The sequence below is a fragment of the Dendrobates tinctorius genome, unplaced genomic scaffold, assembly GCF_039654945.1.
Source record: "Dendrobates tinctorius isolate UK_male_01 unplaced genomic scaffold, ASM3965494v1 ptg000056l, whole genome shotgun sequence".
NCBI lineage: Eukaryota > Metazoa > Chordata > Amphibia > Anura > Dendrobatidae > Dendrobates > Dendrobates tinctorius.
Window position 1 is genome coordinate 15,655,311 of NW_027361724.1, and position 24,209 is coordinate 15,679,519.

The 24,209-nt window shown below is 48.2% G+C and overlaps 1 protein-coding gene across 4 annotated transcripts in view; it reads right to left on the bottom strand.

Moving 5' to 3' along the window:
* MCM3AP (minichromosome maintenance complex component 3 associated protein) overlaps positions 1-24,209 on the bottom strand; it is a 135,712-nt gene that overhangs the window by 4,953 nt on the left and 106,550 nt on the right. For all 4 annotated transcript variants that reach the window (XM_073577522.1, XM_073577524.1, XM_073577525.1 and 1 more), the window contains 4 exons: positions 21,015-21,143; positions 20,478-20,625; positions 19,912-20,149; positions 9,394-9,491 (listed from right to left, as the gene is read on the bottom strand). In XM_073577522.1, coding sequence (XP_073433623.1) covers positions 9,394-9,491; positions 19,912-20,149; positions 20,478-20,625; positions 21,015-21,143 — 613 coding nt within the window. The remainder of the gene's footprint in view (positions 1-9,393; positions 9,492-19,911; positions 20,150-20,477; positions 20,626-21,014; positions 21,144-24,209) is intronic.

The window sequence follows — 24,209 nt, forward strand, 5'->3', positions numbered from 1 at the left end:
GAACCAGGATAAGGTCCCCAGGTTCCAATGGTCGTCTATAAGGAGCCGCCACATGGGCAAGTCCCTGAAGGAATGTCCTGACTTGAGGTTTGGTGGCAAGTCTGCGTTGGAATAACACTGACAAGGCTGGGATCTGGCCGTTGAGGGAACTAAGTGCGAGGCCCGACGTTAGTCCGGATTGAAGGAATTCCAAGATAGTAGGAATGGAGAACGTCACAGGGAATCGGCCACGATCCTTGCACCACAAGAAAAAAGGTTTTCCAGGTGTGGTGATAGATGCGCATGGACACAGGCTTCCTAGCACTTATCATTGTGGAAATCACGTTGTGAGAAAACCCAGCCTTTGTTAAAATCCAGAATTCAACGGCCACGCCGTTAAGGACAAGGCCCCGGAGTTCTGGTGGTCAAACGGACCCTGAGAGAGCAGATCTGGACGATCTGGAAGATGCCAGGGAACATCGGCGACTAGTTGAATCAGTTCTGCGTACCAAGCGCGGCCAATCTGGCACGACAAGAATCACTGGTAGTCTTTCCGATCTGATCTTCTTGATGACCCTCGGAAGCAAGGGAAGAGAGGAAAGATGTACGGGAGCCGGAACTGGTGCCACGACAGAACTAGGGCGTCCACACCGATGGCGCGTGGATCGCGTGATCGGGCGATGGATTGAAGAACCTTGTTGTTTAATCTCGAAGCCATGAGATCAACATCCGGAGTCCCCGAAAGATGGCAAATCTGCTTAAAACCTCCGGATGAAGAGACCACTCTCCCGAGGCCAGGCCCTTGCGGCTGAGAAAATCTGCTGCCCAATTTTCTACGCCCGGGATGTCGACTGCCGAGATGGGCGAATGATTGGTTTCGGCCCAATGGAGAATGTGACTCACTTCGTGCATGGCCATCCTGCTTCGAGTTCTCCCCTGGCGGTTGATATACGCCACAAACGTGGCATGGTCGGATTGGATCCTGATGAAGTGGCCTGCAAGGAGATGGTGAAAACTCTGTAGGGTTAATCTGATCGCTCGAATCTCTAGGATGTTGGTGGGGAGCCGAGACTCTCGAGGAGACCACCGACCCAGTGCCGTGTGGCGACAAAAACCCGCACCCCAGCCCAGAAGACTTGCGTCAGTAGTTACTACCAAGCAACCATTGTACTGGGAGAAAAGACTTCTCTTGATTCAGGGAGGATTTCAGAGTCCACCACTTGAGGGCTTGTCTGACCCGCAGAGACAGGAGGAACCGATGGTCCAGAGAGAACGGGTTCTTGTCCCAGGCTAACAGACTCACATGTTGCAAGGGACGGAGATGGAACTGGGCGAACGGGACAGCCTCCATCGCTGCTACCATCTGTCCGAGAATTCTTATGGTGAAACGAATGGAGAGAGAAACTGGTTGAGAGAGAGACCGCGCTGCTTGTTGTAAGGCTCGGGTCTTCTCTGGAGGGAGAATGACCAACCACGGGAAGTATCAAATATCATTCCCAAAAAGGAAAACTGTTGAGCCGGCTTTGGGAAGGACTCTTCGAAGTTTATTTTCCAGCCCAGGCGAGAAAGTGCATTAACTGTTATATTTACGGATTCTCGGATGCTGGAAAGGACGGGCTCTTGATGAGCAGGACGTCCAGATACGGTAACACTACCACTCCCAGAGAGTGAAGAATGGCCGTGACAGCCGCCATGACCTTGGCAAAGACCCTGGGGGCGGTGGCGAGTCCGAAGGGCAAGGCAACGAACTGGAAGTGTTTCTCGTGAATTGCAAAACGTAGGAACTGCTGGCGGGACGCGCATATCGGAATGTGAAGGTAAGAGTCCTTGATGTGGGTGGATGCTAGGAACTCTCCTTTTTCCAAGGAAGTGACAACTGATCGGAGAGATTCCATTCGGAACCGTCGTACCTTGACAAACTGATTTAACAGTTTGAGGTCCAGTATGGGCCGCATCGTCCCGTCCCTCTTTGGAACCACAAAAAGGTTTGAATAAAAACCTCTGAACCGTTCGTCCTGAAGGACTGGAATGACAACTCCGTCCTTTTGCAGCGCCTACACAGCCCGAAGGAGGCTGTTGTCTACTTTTTGGGGAGGAAGGATGGGAAGAAACGTGTTGACGGAGAATTTTATCTTGTATCCGGAGGACACCAGTTCCCTGACCCACTTGTCGTGGACGACTGCGAGCCAGGTGTGACTGGATGAAATTAGACGATCTCGTACTCTGCCATCGTCCGCCGGATACCGCAACAACTCATTGCGTAGAAGATTTGTGGGATCAGGGTCCTCGAGAACCGGATGCCCTGGGTCTGGGTTTCCAAGAGCGATTAGGTCTGTATGAGACCTGGGTGCCTCCGTCTCCGCATGGGGGCCGACTAGAGTCGGAAGAGAAGGTAGAGGAGGACCAACCGAGTTATTGCGAAAAGAAATCGCGTCGGCTGTTGGTTCCGAAACGGCCGAACAGCCTTTTGCTGAGGAGGGAAATTACTTTTTTCCCCCGGTAGAATCAGAGGTGAGCTGGTCCAGCTTCTCCCAAAGAGGCGACCAGACTGATAAGGTAGAGAAGTCAGCGAACTTTTAGACATGGCGTCCGCTCGCCAGTCACGGAGCCAAAGAGCTCTTCTAATGGAGATTGCATTAGCAGCAATTTGAGCAGCCCCATTGGCGGCATCAAAACAGGCATCAACTACAAAATCTCCTGCGTGAACTATCAGCCTGGCGACCTTGGTAGCTCCCGGAGGGAGATTGCTTCCCTAAAGAGCAGTGATTAAGACCTCTGTCCAAGCGGCCATAGCCTTAGTGACCCAAATCGCTGCAAACGATGGAAAACACTGCTCCTGAAACCTCAAAAACTGAGCGGGCGAGATAATCAGTTTGACAATCGGAGAGGTTTCTCACCGAGGAACCTTCCGAAACGGATAGGAGCGTCTTAGAAGCCAACCTCAATACAGCAGGGTCCACAGATGGGGACTCCAACCAATCTTTCATTAGGCCTGGGTGAAAAGGGTATTCAGCCTGAATAGACTTATGCCCTGAGAATCTCTTATGTGGTCGATTCCTATGTCTCTGGACAATGTCCTTAAAATCAGGGTGGCTGGTAAATAATTTGCGTACACGCTTGGTCCTCTTAAACGACAAAGCGTGTGCTGGAGGAGGAGTATTTTCCTCCTTTAACTCCAGAATCCTGATGACGGATTCTATAAGTGAATCAAGCGACTCTTGGCCAGTTGGAGGATTGGGGAGCTGAAGCGTCAGATTCCAATTCAGAGTCGTACTCGCTGTCACCATTAGGAGAGGGAGAGCGAGAAACAGAACTTGCTGGTGCTGAAGCACGAGCGTGACTGGGGGACGTGTCATGGGTCCGCTCTCTCGCTTGACTGTCCCTTGAACAAGTACGGTCCCTGCTGGTGGACGGTTCCCCGCGAAGATGCCCTCCGATTTAAAGAGGCTTCCCGGAGAGAGTCTATAGCCTGTAGTCCGTGACTCCACCGGCCGTGACAGGGGAGCAGCCCACTCAGGGGGACTAAACGCAGGAAGACTCGCAGCAGCGGCGACGAGAGGCGTTTGGGCGCAGGCCGCGTTGCAGTCTGTGCATAACGGATTAATCTGGCGCAGGGCAGAGTAGATTTGCAAGTGGCACACACGGCATAGAACATAGTGTGCTTCTTAGCAGCCTGCTTAGCGCTCCGGAAAGGGTTAACGGCAAAGTCTAACTGCAGCAGCAGAGAATGTGCCGGGAAAGGGTTAAGCCTTAGTCTGAAGGCAGATGCAGCTTACCCGATCCTGTACTGCGTCCCCCTGGAGGAATAGCTGTTGTAGTGTCACCCGGTTTCCGCCTGAAAGGTCACCTCACAGCTCTGAGGTAAAAGGAGATGGCCCCCGAGATTACAATTGCGCGTCTCGCCAGTAATGAGAGGCGCCAAGAGGAGGGGGCGGGGTTAATAGTGCGGGCGGCGCTATGCAAACTGCGGCCTAGTAGGCCTGAAAAGCCGGGGGCTCAATTTCTGGCCTACCCGCGGTAGGCGCCGGGGCGGCGCTATGGAGATTGCGGCCTAGCAGGCCGGAAAAAGCCGAGGACAACATTTCTCGGGCCACCCGAGAACGCTGAACGCGGGGGCCGCGAGGGCGCCGGTGTGCCGCCGCTGACGCTAAGTCAGCGCTTCTCCCGGGGTCAGGACCCGACCCCATACCTCCACTCCAGTGCTCACTCAGCGCCGAGTCCATTCTTCTCATCCTGGACTGATGTAGCAGAGCTGGAGTTCTTGAAGGGGGATGGTCGATCGGTCCTCCCTCTGGGCAGGGGGACGGAGAGCTTAAAGAAGTATGCTCAATCGGTCCTCCCTATGAGCAGGGGGATGGAGAGCTTAAAGAGGCATGCTCAATCGGGGACGGAGAGCTATGGGGCTGACTCAGGGCTGAAGAAAGCGCTGTACGATCTTCTCCAAAACGGGTCTTCTGCGCTCGCCCTTGAATCCGTGATCGGTAAAGAACCAGTCCCTATTTGTTGCAGAAAAGTGTACGTGAAGGGTTACTCCACGTGCTTGCCTGTTGTTGATTCGGGGGAGCGCGGGCCGTAGAAAGGAACCGTCGCCCCCTTCACTCCGTTAATTAAAAAATAAAAATTTACAGAAAAATTCAAAAATAAAATAAAAAAGATGGGGTCTGAAACCAGACCCAAGTGCCTCCTACAGACACTAAGCAAGAACTGATGAGATCTCATCCAGCGAGAGGGTGTATGCTGCAGGGGAGGAGTTAACTTTTCCTAGTTTACTTAGTGTCCTCCTAGTGGCAGGAATCAGATATCAAAGAAATAATTTTCGGATTAACCGTGCGCTGCTAGACAAAACGACTCCTTTCCAGATTGTGTACTTGTATACTTTTATTTTCCCAACGCGTTTCGAAGTTTCAAACTTCTTCCACAGGGGATGATATGTACAAACAGACAGAGTAGCTCCCAGTTTTATACATACAAATTTCAAATATTGGCGCCAAAGGTCACATGTTACAGGGAAAGAATGTCAAAGGTCATCAGTACCAAAAAAATGTACAAAAAAATGTTTAAAACTGCATTGTTTCTACCTTAATACATTCTCTTAAAATATTTATTTGCAGGTCATAAAAAGAAAAAGAATAAACGAAAAAAGCAATGAAATAAATATATAAAAATATAAAATGATAGACCTGTGCTAGAACTTATAAAAAAAAAAGCAAGAAGGAGCAGTAAATCACAGCTCAAACCATCATCCTAAATGGGCAGACGAAAGAGAACGAGAAAAAGAAGAAAATGATGGATAATGAATATACATATATATATATATATATATATATATATATATATATATATTAAAAAGATTCTTTTATTCAATATAATAAAAAATTATTTTATTATTTTATTATATTGAATAAAAGAATCTTTTTAATATATATATATATATATATATATATATATATATATATATATATATATATATATATGTATATAATCATTTTCTTCTTTTCTTCTTTTTCTCGTTCTCTTTCGTCTGCCCATTTAGGATGATGGTTTGAGCTGTGATTTACTGCTCCTTGCTTTTTTTTATAAGTTCTAGCACAGGTCTATCATTTTATATTTTTATATATTTATTTCATTGCTTTTTTCATTTATTCTTCTTTTTCTTTTTATGACCTGCAAATAAATATTTTAAGAGAATGTATTAAGGTAGAAACAATGCAGTTTTAAACATTTTTTTGTACATTTTTTTGGTACTGATGACCTTTGACATTCTTTCCCTGTAACATGTGACCTTTGGCGCCAATATTTGAAATTTGTATGTATAAAACTGGGAGCTACTCTGTCTGTTTGTACATATCATCCCCTGAGGAAGAAGTTTGAAACTTCGAAACGCGTTGGGAAAATAAAAGTATACAAGTACACAATCTGGAAAGGAGTCGTTTTGTCTAGCAGCGCACGGTTAATCCGAAAATTATTTCTTTGATATCTGATGATTTATGGTCACGGAGTGGCCATTTGGATGTGCAGCAGCTTTGACTTCTATTCCTTTATGCCTCCAACTCTCCTGCTATTGGTGAGTATAATAGCTTGAACTATATCCCTTTTACCTGGGTAAGACCCTATTGCGCTCTTTCTCTTTTAGTTTTAACCACCTAGTGGCAGGAAAGCATAACACCCACGGTCTCTGTGTCCCCCAATGAGGCATAGGAGAAATAAATATATTATATATATATACACATATACATATATACACACACACACACAGTACAGACCAAAAGTTTGGACACACCTTCTCATTCAAAGAGTTTTCTTTATTTTCATGACTATGAAAATTGTACATTCACTCGGAAGGCATCAAAACTATGAATTAACACATGTTGAATTATATAATTAACAAAAAAGTGTGAAACAACTGAAAATATGTCTTATATTCTAGGTTCTTCAAAGTAGCCACCTTTTGCTTCGATTACTGCTTTGCACACTCTTGGCATACTCTTGATGAGCTTCAAGAGGTTGTCACCGGAAGTGGTTTTCACTTCACAGGTGTGCACTGTCAGGTTTAATAAGTGGGTTTTCATGCCTTATAAATGGGGTTGGACCATCAGTTGTGTTGTGCAGAAGTCTGGTGGATACACAGCTGATAGTTCTACTGAATAGACTGTTAGTTGTATTATGGCAAGAAAAAAGCAGCTAAGTAAAGAAAAACAAGTGGCCATCATTACTTTAAGAAAGGAAGGTCAGTCAGTCCGAAAAATTGGGAAAACTTTGAAAGTGTCCCCAAGTGCAGTGGCAAAAACCATCATGCGCTACAAAGAAACTGGCTCACATGAGGACCGCCCCAGGAAAGGAAGACCAAGAGTCACCTCTGCTCCAGAGGATAAGTTCATCCGAGTCACCAGCCTCAGAAATCACAGGTTAACAGCAGCTCAGATTAGAGAACAGGTCAATGCCACACAGAGTTCCAGCAGCAGACAAATCTCTACAACAAATGTTAAGAGGAGACTTTGTGCAGCAGGCCTTCATGGTAAAATAGCTGCTAGGAAACCACTGCTAAGGACAGGCAACAAGCAGAAGAGATTTGTTTGGGCTAAAGAACACAAGGAATGGACATTAGACCAGTGGAAATCTGTGCTTTGGTCTTGTTACGTGTTACAGAACCAATTAGCACCCAGAATATGTTGTGCAGTTATATGTATGGATAATAGGTTCTATGTGAGATGCATGTCCCTAATGCATCAGCAATCCCCTTTTGTCCGCCCTGCCCCCACCTTTGTAATTTCCACAGTAAAAATCGGCAGGCTCCGGCCACCTGCGGCTTTTGTAATGCATGTCTGGCCTGCCGCTTTTCTATTGGCCTGCCCTCTGTATCTGTGTGATATATTCTGTGTCCTGTGAGTAAAGTGTTATCAGACTGGAAATACATGGAGAAGCAGTGATCTTTTATATGCGCCCATGTAAACAAGGGATTCCAGCCAGCGTCATTCATTCAGACTCCAGCCAACGCAGAGCGGACCTCCGAAAACACGGGGTGGTACTGAAAGAGGTACCCCAGCTTGGTAGACCCCGTTACTGGTCTGATGAGTCCAAATTTGAGATCTTTGGTTCCAACCACCGTGTCTTTGTGTGATGCAGAAAAGGTGAACGGATGGACTCTACATGCCTGCTTCCCACCGTGAAGCATGGAGGAGGTGTGATGGTGTGGGGGTGCTTTGCTGGTGACACTGTTGGGGATTTATTCAAAATTGAAGGCATACTGAACCAGCATGGCTACCACCGCATCTTGCAGCGGCATACTATTCAATCCGGTTTGCGTTTAGGTGGATCATCATTTATTTTTCAACAGGACAATGACCACAAACACACCTCCAGGCTTTGTAAGGGCTATTTGACCAAGAAGGAGAGTGATGGGGTGCTACGCCAGATGACCTGGCCTCCACAGTCACCAGACCTGAACCCAATCGAGATGGTTTGGGGTGACCTGGACCGCAGAGTGAAGGCAAAAGGGCCAACAAGTGCAAAGCATCTCTGGGAACTCCTTCAAGACCATTTCCGGTGACTACCTCTTGAAGCTCATCAAGAGAATGCCAAGAGTGTGCAAAGTAATAATCAAAGCAAAAGGTGGCTACTTTGAAGAACCTAGAATATAAGACATATTTTCAGTTGTTTCACACTTTTTTGTTAATTATATAATTCCACACGTGTTAATTCATAGTTTTGATGCCTTCCGAGTGAATCTACAATTTTCATAGTCATGAAAATAAAGAAAACTTTTTGAATGAGAAGGTGTCTCCAAACTTTTGGTCTGTACCGTACTACCCCTAATATCCCACATCATCCTGTCAGCCTGGGGACAGGACCAGAGCGCTGAGTGGAACGGTCCTAACTTCCATACCGGGTATTCCTTTAAGAGAGGCCTGGGGTCAAAACCAAAGCGCTGGATGGATTTGCCCTGACTTCCATACCAATGATCCTTTTAATAGAAACCTGGGGTCAGAATCATAGCGCTGAGGGATTTGCCCTAACTTTCATACCGGAGATTCCTTTTTCAGAGGGAAGATGTACCTATGGGATGGAGGATGTGTGATGGGTATATGGGCACGGGAGGGGGCGATTCATTTCTGTCATGTGCTATATGCTCCTTTCTGGGGGGCAGACAATGGCTGGGAGCTTATGTTTCCGGGGATGCTAGATTTCTCCCACCCGGTCAGCGTCTGCTGAGGAGTTGTGGAGTGGGAAAACTGTTGCTCATAGCAACCAATCACAGCACAGCTTTCATCTATTAAATAGCTTTGGTGAAATGAAAGATGCTTAGTGATTGGCTGCAAGGAAAACTGTTGCTCATAGCAACCAATCACAGCTCAGCTTCTTTTAAACAGCTCTGGTGAAATGAAAGATGCTTCGTGATTGGTGGGTGATACACACATACTTTCAATTTTATATATACTGTATATAGATTTTGGGGTACATTATTTTTTTTTTAATGAAATAAAAACAAAAGTTTCTGGTGGACTTGAACCTGCATTCACAGGTACATTTTAGCAACTGCTTAAAGAGGTTACAAAAACTGACGCAAAGGTAACTAATATTTGAAAATAACAAAAATGAACATTTCTCATCCTCTAAAGATACGGTCACTCCAGCGCTGCCCTGGAGTTTATTCATTAACATGGCTGCAGCAATGACATTTCGTCAACAATATGTGACCACTGCAGCCAATCATTAGCCTCAGCAGTTTTATATCATCATCCAAGGCATGACCAGTGAAGGCATCGATTTAGAGAGGGTCTGTGGCAGATGTAGAGGCCGGCAGTGGGCCCTGGAAACCACGATAACCCAGTGGCCACCTTACGATTGTGTCACTACATGTCTGATAAGCTATAAATGAAACATATTGATACAATTCTCTAATACTACATATCTTACCATCTTGGTTCCATTCATGTCATTCACATCATCGGGTATGGAGAAAACTTTATAATCGGATATTAGTCCACATGACACCAAATCTGAAATATTAAGTTCTGAAATAAAACAAAAGACATGAATATATAACTGTGATTAAAAAAAAAAGTCCTACAAGTCTCTATTTATGAACAATGAAGTAGCAAACCAGTTCCACATTACTCATAAGAATAAGCTGTCATGTTGGGTGCATTACAGTTTTTTAGCTTTATGTCCGGGCTCTCGCTAATTTTCAGTTGCCTCTTAGCTAGTGAAGAGAGACTAGCAGCTATGTCTCCCATATATTCAGCACATAAAGACATGAGCGGTTACTGCTTTCCTTTTCTCTCTGATGCACGCAGACAAAGTAGCAGAAGTATGGAGGACCATATAATGCAGTATCGAGCAGTGTGTAATTCTAGGTTTGATGCAACAATCACTTATCAGAAAGTAGCAACACTGTCTGTGCCTCTCTCTGCCTGTTCTCCGATTATGCCCTCCTCTCCGAAGACTTCCATAGGTGTATTACATAGCTGTAATCTGACACTTTTCGCGCCAGAGCCTGTTTTTGCCTTCGTAACCGGACCAATTTTTTCAATTCTGACCAGTGTCCCTTTACGAGGTAATAACTCTAGAATGTTTAAACGGATGCTGGTGATTCGGAGAATGTTTTCTCGTGACATATTGTACTTCATGATATTGGTAACATTTCTTAGATATGACTTGCGTTTATTTGTTTAAAAAAATGGAAATTTGGTAAAAAAATTTAAAATTTCATAATTTCCAAACATTTAGTTTTTATGCCCTTAAATCAGAGAGTCATATCACACAAAATAGTTAATAAATAACATTTCTTTATCGCCTTATTGGGGGACACAGATTAACATGGGTGTATGCTGCTGCTGCTAGGAGGCTGACACTATGCAAAACAATAAAAATTAGCTCCTCCCCGGCAGTATACACCCACCGACAGGCACCAAACACCTCAGTTTGTGCTTAGTGTCTGTAGGAGGCGGACCGGGATCTCCCCAGATCCGCAGTTATTAATCCATTTTTTCCTTTAGGGTTTAGATCGAACCTTTTAATCTTTTCTCTTTTATCTTTGAGGTTTTTTCTGTCGGAAAACAGGGTATAGTTATCACCCTGATTTCCCATATCGTGCGGCTGAGCGAGCAGTGTGGTGTCACCCACATCGCAACTCTCAGTACCGCAGGCAGGACTTTTTCCCTATCACCTTCTGGTGATAAGGGTTGTGGACAGGTGGCTGGTCCTTGCCAAATCCCCCTCCTCACCCCTTTCTCGGGACAGGGCTGAGAGGAAGACGGCGATCGCAGGAGGTTCAGGCTGTCTTCTGCAGGATGCGGGTACAGAGGACCCCCCCAGCAGCCTGCCGTTTCTCCGTGGGCCCCTGTGGTCATCCTCTTCAGGGACGTCAGGTAAGTGCCTGTACGTTCCCTCCGGCCCCGCATAAGCTCCGTGAATGGGAGAAGTTGGACCTTGGTGATTACTGGTCCACAATTATTTGAATTTCCTCTCTGCCTGCCGCGCGCTCACGCCGCTTGCTTCTCACTCCCAGGGAGACACTGGGGATTCCTCCACTCACCACACAGCGTCACAAGCAGGGGAGGCAGACTTCCCAGGGCCACTGTCAGATAGGAGAGATCTGCTCAACAGCTCCGTTATGTCGGCGTAGGCATGGGGTTGCGGCGTCTTCCTTTCACTTTCCCTCTGCGTTCTCTCTCCTCCCTCCCTGAGCGCGCTCTTTTCAGCGCGCCTTTTCTAGCCCATCACAGGGCTCCTTTTCTTTTGATATGCCAGCCTCCTCCTTCGGCCATGCCCTCTCCTTCGCTGTTAGCCAGTCACGGCGCAGCCGCTAAGCTCCGCCCCCAGCCTCCAGCACAAGGATTTCCTGGATTTTCACTCCTTCCTGCGCTGCTTGGGGGACACTTCAGCGTTTTCTGCTGCTCGCCAGAATCTCGGTAGGCTCTGCTCTGAGGCAAAGATTAGCTCTCCTCAGCAGTTATTCCCTAAATTCCTGCGGCCATTTAGTGCAGTTTACCTATGCCCAACCCTTCAGGGGATCTCTGCTTCAGGCCCACCACTATCTATTACGCCTGTGCGCGCTGTAAAAAGAAGTGGGCATCGGGTAAGTCGTCTCTTTTCTGCCCCCCCTGCAGTCCTTCAAATATGTCAGCATCTCAGGAGCGCACGGAGTCCCGGGCTGAGGGCACTCTCCCCTCCTCCCTCCCCCCGGAGTGGGCCGTTGTAATGTCACAGTCTGTATCTGACTTGACAAAAGTATCACAGTCGCTGGTCCAGGTCTTAGAACGATTACCTCAGCTATCTACAGCCACCTGTGCCCCGACCGCCTCTCAGGGTGAGTCGTCCGCACCTGACCGCGACCTTCAGAGAGACAGACAGGGCAGGAGTTCTAGGAAGCGGGCTCTGTCTACTTCGTCCTCTAGCTCGCAGGGCCCTTCTGCTTCCCCCAGACCTTCCTCGGATGACGACCTTCAGTCGGGCGATGACTCTCAATCGGATGCTAGTTCGGAAGGGAACAGCGTTTCTAAAACACGGGACATGGTCGATAGCCTTATTTCAGCTATCTTCCAAACGCTAAAGATTAAGCAGGATAAGACTCCACCTCAGGAATGCTCTGTTCTCCTTAAACGAGCAAGACCTCCATCTCGAACCTTTCCCAATCACAAAGATTTCGATACTACCTTATCCAAACACTGGGAGCGCCCTGAGCAACGTTTCTCGGGCCGCAAGTACTTAGACTTACTGTACCCCTTTGACGCAGACCTGCTCACAAAGTGGTCCAATGCTCCCGAGGTGGATCCTCCAGTTTCCCGGATAGCCTCAAAAACGGTGCTCTCTCTGCCAGATGGGGCATCGCTTAAAGATCCTACTGACAGGCAGATTGAATCTCTGGCTAAGTCTATCTTTGAGGCATCTGGCGCCTCTCTCTGTCCTATCTTCGCATCCGCCTGGGTGGCGAAAGTCATTTCCGCTTGGGCTAAAATTCTTTGCAGGGGCATCTTAGCATCAGCTCCTCAAGATGAGTTGGCGGATCTTGCAGATCAGGTTAACCATGCAGGAAAATACCTTTTGGCCGCCTCCTTGGACGCGGCCGGCTGCGTAGCAAGGGCTAACAGCAACATAGTAGCTGTACGCCGAGTCCTCTGGCTAAAGTCATGGAATGCGGACACTACTTCAAAAAAGTCGCTTACCAATCTGCCATTCCATGGCTCTAGACTCTTTGGTGCAAAGCTGGATCAGATAATTTCCGATGCCACTGGTGGTAAAAGCACTTCGCTTCCCCAGTCTCGACCAAAACGTTTTTTCAACAGAAAAGGTTTTCGTCCATTCAGGCCCTTTCGTCCCTTCTCTGCCACGGAGAGATCTGCTCAACAAGATCGGCCGCCCTCCACCAGGGAGCGGGATCAGAGGAAACCTTCCTACAAACCCGCTCCTCGCTGGAGATCTAGAGGACAATATTCCAGATCTTCAGGCGCCAATTCCGGCAGATTTTCTTCTAAGTGACGGGTCACCCCCACCTGGAATTTCTTCCAGGGTGGGAGGCAGACTTTCCTTTTTCGTGGATGCTTGGCTGTCCGTTGTCGACGACGCTTGGGTCAGAGAAATTGTCGCATCCGGATACAAGATCGAATTTGCTTCACCCCCGAACAGACGTTTTTTCCGGTCTCGGCCTCCGCGACAGCGGTCCCAGACTCCGGGTTTTCTGCAGGCCATTTCCTCCCTTCTTTCCGCCGGAGTCATTGTTCCCGTTCCCTCAAACGAACGGTTTTCCGGGTTCTACTCCAATCTCTTTGTAGTCCCGAAGAAAGACGGCTCTCTTCGTCCAATTCTGGACCTCAAATTGCTCAATCACCACGTGAAGATTCTTCATTTCAAAATGGAGTCTCTTCGGTCGGTGATTGCTTCCATGGAACCGGGGAATTCCTCTGCTCGGTGGACATTCGGGATGACTATCTGCACATTCCAGTTTGTGTGCAGCATCAGAAGTATCTTCGATTTGCGATTCAGGGAGACCACTTTCAGTTCACGGCCCTTCCTTTCGGCCTAGCTTCAGCGCCCCGTGTTTTCACGAAGGTGATGGCGACCGTCATGGCCATCCTTTGCTCCAGAGGGATCCTCATCATCCCTTATCTAGACGATCTTTTGATCAAGGGTTCGTCTCGCCAGGACTGTCTCCGGAGTCTGCAGATAACCCTGGACACTCTCGGCCGCCTCGGTTGGCTAGTCAACAAGGAGAAGTCCATTATGACCCCCACCCAGCGTCTGACCTTTCTGGGCATGGAATTCGACACGAATCTAGCCCGTGTTTTTCTTCCAAGGGAAAAATTTGCGACTCTTTCCAAGGGCATCAGAACTCTCAAGAGGCCTACTCCCATTCCCATTCGGTCCTGCATGAAGGTCCTGGGGATGATGGTGGCTTCCATGGAAGCAGTACCCTTTGCGCAGTTTCATCTTCACAGGAGTCTCTCCTCCCAATCAATCTTCTGTAGATCAGAGCAATCTTCATGGCCCTTCTTCATTGGCAGCCTCTCCTCTCCGGCAAGCCGGTCCGTATTCAGTCGGACAACGCCACGGCCGTGGCGTACATAAACCATCAGGGGGGCACGCGCAGCAAGCAATGTCAGAAGTGGCCAAGATATTCCGCTGGGCAGAACGTTACGTTCCGGCAATCTCCGCCGTCCATATTCCAGGGGTGGAAAATTGGGCAGCCGACTTTCTGAGTCGCCAGGGCCTAGCGTCCGGCGAATGGTCCCTGCACCCCACAGTCTTCAATCAGATATGCCACCGTTGGGGCACCCCGGATGTCGACCTCATGGCATCTCGGATGAACCACAAGGTGCCGCAGTTAGTAGCCAGGTGAAGGGACCCTCTAGCCGTCGCATGCGACGCGCTGGTGACTCCGTGGTCCCAGTTTCAACTTCCTTATCTGTTCCCTCCTCTGGCCTTGATTCCACGAGTGGTCAAAAAGATAAAATCGGAAGGCGTACCAGTGATTCTAGTCGCTCCAGATTGGCCAAGACGGCCTTGGTACGCGAAACTAGTCAACATGCTCGCGGACGTCCCCTGGAGGTGTCCAGACCTTCTCTCGCAAGGCCCCCTTTACCACGAGAATTCTCGGTCTCTGAGTTTGACGGCATGGCTGTTGAGACCGCAGTCTTGAAGGAATCAGGTCTGTCCAGTCAGGTTATTCAAACTATGATCAGAGCCAGGAAACCAGCCTCTTTCCGCATTTACCATAGGTACTGGAAGGCTTTTTTCCGTTGGTGCGATGATAAAAAAGTCTTCCCAATGTCCTTTTCTATCCCATCTATCCTTGGGTTTCTTCAGTCCGGATTAGAAGCGGGTCTGTCCCTCAGTACGCTCAAGGGCCAGGTTTCCGCTCTCTCTATCCTCTTCCAAAGAGAGCTAGCTTCTCTACCGCAGGTAAAAACCTTTCTCCAAGGGGTTTCCCATGTGGTTCCTCCTCATCATTCGCCAATAGACCCGTGGGATCTCAACCTCGTTCTTAGCGCTCTCCAGAAGGCGCCGTTCGAGCCTCTCCAGGACATTCCTTTGTCTCTTCTCTCGTGGAAGGTCACATTTTTGATCGCCATTTCATCCATCAGAAGAGTTTCTGAATTGGCGGCCTTGTCATGTCGTTCCCCTTACCTGATTCTCCATCAGGACAAAGCCGTCCTCAGGCCCGTTCCTTCCTTTCTTCCAAAGGTGGTTTCCTCCTTCCATATCAATGAGGATATCGTTCTTCCTTCTTTTTGTCCGGCTCCCTCTCATCCGCTTGAGAAGTCTCTCCACAAACTGGACTTAGTTAGAGCCCTGCGTGTCTATCTCGCCAGGACTTCTTCCTTTCGTCTGTCCGATTCCTTGCTGGTCATCTCTGAAGGTCGCCAGAAGGGCCTTCCGGCTTCCAAATCCACGATCGCTCGCTGGATTCGTTCTACCATTCTGGAAGCGTATCATCTTCAGGAAAAACGACCCCCTCCGGGAGTAAGAGCTTATTCCACCCGGGCTGTGGCGGCTTCGTGGGCTGTTCGTCACCAGGCTTCGGCCATGCAAATTTGCAAGGCCGCAACCTGATCGTCTTTGCATACCTTTACGAGGTTCTACAGGGTTCATACCCAGGCCTCGTCTGATGCTGTTGTTGGTAGGAAGGTTCTGCAGGCGGCGGTGGCTCACCGGCCGACGTAAGCCCTTCCGTTAATTTTGATGTGCCCCTGATGTGCCTAAACAGTAGAAACCCCCCACAAGTGACACCAATTTGGAAACTAGACCACTCAAAGAACTTATCTAGATGTGTGGCGAGCACTTTGAACCCCCAAGTTTTTCCACAAAAATGATCTTTTAGCCCCTATTTTTTAATTTTCACAAGGTTAACAAAAGAAATTGGACCCCAAAAGTAGTTGTCCAATTTGTCATGAGTATGCTGGTACCCCATATGTGGGAGAAAACTACTGTCTGGGCACACGGTGGGGCTCGAAAGGGAAATAGTAACGTTTTGGAATGCAGGCATTGATGGAATGGTCTGCGGGCGTCATGATGCGTTTGCAGAGCTCCTGACGTGCCTAAACAGTGAAAACCCCCCCAATTCTAATTCCAACCCTAACCCCAACACACATCTAACCCTAATCCCAACCCTAACCATAACTCTAACCACAACCCCAACACCAACACAAACCTAATCCCAACCATAACCCCAACACACCCCTAACCCTAATCCCAACCCTAGCCTCAAACTCTAACGCTAAACTCTAATGTTTATCTACCATTGGCGGTCGGGAAGCCGTTAAACCATTATTGCAGTCCAGAGGGAGGAGGAGGAGGAAGAAAAGTGGCTTATAAGTGGAGAAACAGGATTTTTGGTTGCTTACCGTAAAATCTGTTTCTCGGAGCCTTCATTGGGGGACACAGGAACCATGGGTGTATGCTGCTGCCACCAAGAGGCGCTGACACTATGCACATAAAAAAGTTAGCTCCTCCTCCGCAGTATACACCCCACCGACTGCAGTAAATTAATCAGTTAGTGAGAAAGCAGTAGGAGAAGCAACAGAATAGAGAACAGACAGACAACTCAACTGTAACCGTAACACAAATAACAGGAGTTGTAAAACATGGGAGGGTGCTGTGTCCCCCCAATGAAGGCTCCGAGAAACAGATTTTACGGTAAGCAACCAAAAATCCTGTTTTCTCCATCGCTTCATTGGGGGACACAGGAACCATGGGATGTCCCAAAGCGGTCCCTGGGGAGGGAAAATCAAACTTCCACTAGGTCAGAGAACTCACCACCGCCCCCTGCAATATGCTTCTGCCTAGGCTGGTGTCCGCCAAAGCGCAAGTGTGGACCTAACAAAATTTTGCGAATAGAAGACCAGGTTGCAGCCTTGCAAAAGCTGCAGCGCGGAACCCTTGTGGTGCACCGCCCAGGAGGTGCCCACTGCCCGAGTAGAGTGAGCCTTAACCCCAGGAGGGGGCACTCTAATCATGACTCGGTAAGTCTCCAAAATTGCCGATCTGATCCAGCGAGCAATAGCCGCCTTGGAGGCCGCGCACCATACAGAATGACGAAAAGAGAGTCTGTCTTCCGGAAAGAAGCCGTTCTACCCAAATAGACCTCCATTGTCCTGAATAGGTCTAGCTTGTTCAAGGAGAAGTCCAGAGGATGAATTGGACCGGGACAAAAGGAAGGTAAAACGATGTCCTCATTTAGGAAAGCAGATACCACCTTTGGACGGAAGGATGGCGGAGGCCGCAGAACCACCTTATCCAAGACGCGCCGGATGGAGGTGATGGCCACGAGAAAGGCCACTTTCCAGGAGAGAAAGGACAGGGAAACTTCCTTGAGAGGTTTAAAGGGCGAGCCCTGTAAGGCCCCTAAGACTAGATTGAGATTCCAGGGATCCACGGGAGCCCGACACGGGGGTGCTGCATGAGCTACCCCACTGAAGAAAAGTCTTGACCTGCGGTCGCGAGGATAACGTCTTCTGGAAAAGAATGGAAAGCGCAGATACTTGACACTTTAGAGAACTAAGGGCAAGACCCGTGTCCAGGCCCGCCTGGAGGAATGCTAGAATAGAAGGGAATGAAAAGGACATTATTATTATTATTATGCATTTATATAGCGCCATTTATTCCATGGCGCTTTACATGTGAAAAGGGGAAATATAGACAAGTATAATAAACATGTGTAAGACAAAGGACACACAAGTACATAAGGAGAGGGGATCCTGCCCGCGAGGGCTCACAGTCTTCAGGGATGGGTGAGGATACAGTAGGAGAGGGTAGAGCAGGTCGTGCGGTGGTTCAGTAGACCGAGGATCATTGCAGGCTGTAGCCTTGTCTTCAGGTTCTTCTTGAAGGTTTCCGTTGATGGTGCGAGTCTGATGTGTTGCGGCAGAGAGTTCCAGAGTATGCGGGAAGCACGGGAGAAGTCTTGTATGCGGTTGTGGGAAGAAGAGATAAGGGGGGAGTAGAGAAGGAGATCTTGAGATGATCGAAGGTTGCGTGCGGGCAGGTACCTAGAGACCATGTCACAGATGTATGGAGGAGACAGGTTATGGATGGCTTTGTATGCCATGGTTAGGGTTTTGAATTGGAGCCTCTGGGTAATAGGAAGCCAGTGAAGGGTCTAGCATAGTGGGGAGGCTGGGGAATAGCGGGGAGAGAGGTGGATTAATCGGGCAGCAGAGTGAGTGTAGGATGGACTGGAGCGGAGCAAGAGTGCTAGAGGGGAGGCCAGAGAGTAGGAGGTTGCAGTAGTCGAGGCGGGAGATGATAAGAGCATGCACTAGTGTTTTTGTGGTTTCGTGGTTGAGGAATGAGCGGATCCGGGAAATATTTTTGAGTTTGACGCGGCAGGAGGAGGCGAGGGCTTGGATATGTGGTTTGAAAGAGAGCGCAGAGTCGAGGATCACCCCAAGGCACCGAGCGTGCGGGACTGGGGAAAGAAAGCAGCCATTGACATTGATGGATAGGTCTGGTGGAGGGGTAAAGTGAGATGGGGGGAAAGATGATGAATTCTGTTTTGTCCATGTTCAGTTTGAGAAAGGAAGCAGAGAAGAAGGCTGAGATAGCAGACAGACATTGTGGGATTTCAGTCAGTAAGGAGGCGAGGTTGGGTCTAGATAGGCGGGATGTGACTGGACTCGCACCAACTGAAATAGGCCTTCCACGTGCGATAGTATATTCTGGAAGACAAGGGCTTCCTAGCCCGGATCATTGTGTGAATTACCCGATCTGGAAAACCTGACTCTTTCAGAACCACGGTTTCAACTGCCACGCCGTCCAATTAAGCGACCGAGAATTGGGGTGGCGGATCGGACCCAGAGGCAGCAGATCTGATCTGTCTGGCAGCTTCCAGGGAGCGTCCGCGAGAAGGTTGACGAAGTCCGCGAACCAAGACCTGCTGGGCCGAACAGGTGCGATGAGAATGACTGGTACCCCTTCCGCCTTGATCTTCTTCAACAGCTTGGGAAGAAGAGGAGGAGGGAACAGATAGGGAAGCACAAACTGAGACCAAGGAATGGTCAGAGCATCGGCGTCCACCTCGAGAGAATCTCAGGTCCTGGAAACAAACCGTGGGACTTTCCTGTTCAGACAGGACGCCATAAGGTCCACATCTGGGGTCCCCCAACGAAGGCAAATTTGGCTTTCTCTTGCGGATCACCTAAACACGTATCTGTGTTAGGGATTTTGGGGTCCTGTCGAACAGACATATAAGGATACGGGGTGGCAGTACACGCTGTACTCGTCTCTGCGTGGGAGTACAGTTGTGACCGTTCACACTGTATCCCTCCAGTACCTGAAAAGGAACAACGCACATTAGGTAGATATGGGTCTCAAGAGAGACCCGTGTCCACCTCCTACCTGACACTAAGCTAAACTGATTAATTTACTGCAGTCGGTGGGGTGAATACTGCGGAGGAGGAGCTAACTAGCTAACTTTTTTATGTGCATAGTGTCAGCGCCTCCTAGTGGCAGCAGCATACACCCATGGTTCCTGTGTCCCCCAATGAAGCGATGGAGAAAGCATATTTTTTTTGCGAAAGTATTTAAAAAAAAATATATAGAGTTGCCCAAAAACATTAACACAATCCTGGTCCAGTGATCATGTCAATAGTCCATTGCTGGCAGACTAAAGAATCGTGAACTTTCTATTACCTGCAAGATCTCTGATGCCTGTTCTGATTAGTAAACTGCCATGATGTCGCGTGTGACAATGAAATGATGTTGCAAAAGCCAGAAAATCAAAAAAGGCCCCAGGAACGTCGCAAGAAGTAGATTTGCAGTACTCTGGTCTAGGGGCTACAAACTACACGTGGCCACTGTAGCAAGCTTCTGCAAATTTATTTGTTCAACTCTAATTACAAAGGTTTCTTAAATTTGTCTATACTTTTGATATATGCAAAGTTAGCTGAATGTGACTATTCAAACTCATCAATAAAATTCATACTAGTCTAGACCCACCTTTTTCTATAACTGTGTCTGGATCTGAGTAAGTTGAAGGTACCAGAACTGCAAGAGCCGGGGAAGGCTTAAAAGGTTTAGCTTGAACTAGCTGCTTCAGCTGCAGCAGAGCTGCGATCCGATCTACATCTGCATCTGACTGCACTGGTAACAGGAGAACAATACCACTTGTTCCCAGAAACTGCTTTTGAATTTCAACTTGTTCCAATTCATTCTCAGTCAGAGGGCCAAGTACCGCCTTCAGAAGAAAAACATATCAAGATATGCACGTATTAAAAACTAAAGCCATGAAAAATTACTTGAGAAACTATGGTGAAGAGTTTATATTTCTTAACAAGGTTTTCTGGAATGAGATCACTGATAAATTCCTAAGTACTGTACACATAATTAGCAAATCAAACTTGGATTGTCATTATAGTACATTACATTGACTTGTCTAGTTAAATTTACAAGAAACCTGTCCTACAATATAAATAGTACAAGGTGACTGACCACGTGCTACCGCTTCACTTGATGTGTAGAGATATGTACTCTGAGCACATCTGATGACCATCTGACGACCTCACCTTTACGCAAATATTCACTCGAACTGGGCATCCTCCTTGAGACTCTAAGGAGCTGTGCAGTGCAAGTGTCTGAACTTGCTGCCTGCATTCAACCTCAGGCCTGACACCTGCACAACTGAACTTGTACTTTAACCACTCTGACAGAGCACTGAAATACAGAGAAAAAACTATTAATATGAGTGTTCCATCAATTGTGTTATAAAGCTAATAGTAGCTATTTACTTACTTTGTAGGATAATCATGATCATTAATTTCAGGGAGGGCAAGAACAACTTTCCAAAAGATGTATGTAAACTGCCACGGTCCGGTCCGCTGGGCGGGGCTTATTCAACTGCTCCCTCCTCCCTGTCTTTGCTCTACGCATTTCTTCTTGTGTAGAGCAAGACAGGGAGGGGGGAGCAGGTGAATAAGCCCCGCCCATCGGACCGGACAGCGGCAGTTTACATACATCTGAACCGATATAAACAAGGTATTTATGCATGAAAGTTGAGTGTTCCACCAATTGTGTTATAAAGCTAATAATAGCTATTTACTTACTTTGTAGGATAATCATGATCATTAATTTCAGGGAGGGCAAGAACAACTTTCCAAAAGATGCATTGCTTCCATGTGGGAAGGTGCTTAGCAACCAGAGATGGAAGTTCCAGGGGTTTCCATGCAGCCTCACTGTATGGCAAGAACAGATCCATTTTGTAAATTTAAAATTTTTTATACAGTTTAATAATTTCATAAAGAAGCTGTTTCCGCTGACTACAGAATATGCACTGACATGTGAGGTAACTGTTTCCAATAGCCAAAATATACCCTTTATACCCATTGTAGCCCATTTTTGTAGTCAGCTATTTACAAATAAAACTTTGCTTTTATTAGTGACTTTAAAACAGTTATTAGAAATGTAATTAAAGGGAATCTGTCACCCCTTTTTTGAGATATCATATAATGATATCATTCAATTGTGTGTCACATAAGGATTCTCTTAGTACTTTTGCTTCCCTCTGACCCCGCACCTTTCAGGCATAAATACCTTTTTTATATCGGTTCAGATGTATGTAAACTGCCACGGTCCGGTCCGCTGGGCGGGGCTTATTCACCTGCTCCCCCCTCCCTGTCTTGCTCTACACAAGAAGAGATGGATAGAGCAAGACAGGGAGGGGGGGGGGAGCAGTTGAATAAGCCCCGCCCAGCGGACCGGACAGCGACAGTTTACATACATCTGAACCGATATAAAAAAGGTATTTATGCCTGAAAGGTGCGGGGTCAGGGGGAAGCAAAAGTACTAAGAGAATCCTTATGTGACACACAATTGAATGATATCATTACATGTTAACTCAAAAAAGGGGTGACAGATTCCCTTTAATGGCACATGCACACTATCCAAAGTGGAAGCACGCAGACATTTAACATCTGTTTAAGTCAAAACTTTGCTTCCCTGAAATGTTTGGCCTGAACTAACAATCTCAAGGGGGTAGGGGCAGAGACACTGATTGCTACCACTAGAATTACATTACTTCATTCCCAACATCACCGAGAGGCTTACACATCGCTTTCCCACCATATGCCTTTGTTTTTGACAAGCCTCCTCTAAGACATCCTGTGGGTCGCACCGTTATAAACTACGTCAGAGCACCAACTCGCCTTTCTCTCCGTAAGACATGTTTGCACTTACAAGACTAAGGAGCTCTAATTTTATGCTGGAACAGTATTTTGCATCCTACAGATTATATTATACATTATTATATTATGTACTACTATGAGATGAAGCATTATTTACCAGTTCAGGAGAGAGCCAATTGCTCATACCAGACAGATTTTCAGTTTTTTGTTTTTTTTTTTTACTCTTTTCTTGTTTTTGTGCTTTTAACGGCTCTAAAATGTTTCCCTTTTTTATGCAATTCATGGAGTGTTGCTTAATTTTTATGTTATTTTTATATTCATTTACTTTTCTTTTGTACATATCAAGGGGAAAATATAAAGAGAAATACAAAATACATGTCTAATTTATTTTTCTCCTTCGTCTCATTGGGGGACACAGAGACTGTGGGTGTGTGCTTCTGCCGTCTGGAGGCTGACACTAAGTATACAAAAAAAGAGTTAGCTCCTCCTCCGCCGCATACACCCTCGCCCCCAGACCGGGCGTAACTCAGTTTTTTGCTTAGTGTCTGATGGAGGCACACGCAGTCTGGAGCTCCAGACTAAATTTTTTTTTTTTTTTTTTCTCTTTCTATGAAGATAAGATAGGGGCGACGGATCCTATAGAGAGGGTCCGATCTCCCCAAATCATCAACGGGCGACCACGTGTGAGTAGCCCTCCACGTGTTTCCTCTCCCGCACCGAGGGACACATCTGGGACTTTTCCCCAGACAACCATTTTTCTTTGTTATTTTTTAAAGAGGCGGCAACGCATCCTGATAAGAGGATTCGGTTTCCCCATAAACCCCAACGGGCGAGCACGTGTGAGCGATCCTCCACGTTGTTCCTCTCCTGCAGGGAATTCATTAATGCCCCTACCACCCCTAGGTAGTGAGACCAGGGGTGGAGTTGGAGGCGCAGGTGAGCCAAGGGATCGAAGCGTCCCGGTACCAGTAGCCTCCCCCTCCCTGCCAGGGATGGGGTTGAGAGCACCTCAAGAGAGCCCCCACGGCGGCCCGGCTCACCTTTGTTAATAGGAAGACCGGGACCAGGTAGTCCGCCTCTCACCCGGCGCTGCCCCCGGCGGGTAACGCCGCACGCGGAGTGCGGCCAGAAGCCCCGCGGGCGGCTGCGGCCCCCGCTGTATGGGGAGGTCCGTGAGTTCCGCGCGAGGCCCCGCCCGCCGACTTCCGGGGGTAGCCGGAAGCCCCGCCCACTAACTTCCGGTACGGGGGGCGGAGAACGGCGGGCGCGCACAGTTACCGGAGAGCTCCCGCCCCCCTCCCCCTCCTTGCATTTCCTCGCTGGAGTGCGGCCGGAAGCCCCGCCGCCTCTCTCCCAGAGTGCACCGCAAGTGTCCCCGGCGAGTAACGCCGCACGCCCCGTGGAAGAGACGCAAGGTGGGACGTTACCGGTGGGTGAGTGCAACCCCGTTTCGAGTGCCGCACTGGTAGTCAAGGAAGGGGTTACCCTCCTCCTCCTACCCTACCTTGCAATATGTCTGGCAAAGGGAAAGCTCACTCTTTCCTATACGCTGTTTGCGTTTCCTGTGGGGTCAGGCTGCCTAAGGCGCAGCCGGGTAAATTTTGTGAAGCCTGCGAGTCGGAGCGAGCCCAGGAGCCCCCCATTGTTGCAGAGCCCAGGGGTCAGGACCCCCCAGAATGGGCGGTGTCTTTATCACACTCTATGATGTCCCTTACAAGGGCAATTGAGTCTCTTCGAGGCCCGGGCAGGGACAAGGATGGTGGTCTGCCAGCGGAAGACAGCTCGTCCACGTCTCAGGACCCTCCGTCCGTTAGGGGCCGCTCCAGCACCAGACAAGCTCATGGCAAGAGAGCTCGTTCCCCGTCGGCCGGGCCCTCTGGGGCTTCGGCGGCCGGTATTAGGGTATCTCGTTCCCCGTCGCCGAGCTCAGGAAGTGAGCAGGATGAGGGCGAGGAGGAGGAGGAGGCCTGGAATCCAGAAAGCCTGGGATATCAAGACTCGGTTGACAGCCTCATTGAGGCAGTCAACCAGACATTAGAGATCGAGGACGATGTGTCCACGGCCTCAGGTCACAAGGTCTCCTTCAAGAAGACCAGGCGACCGCATAGAAAGTTTGCC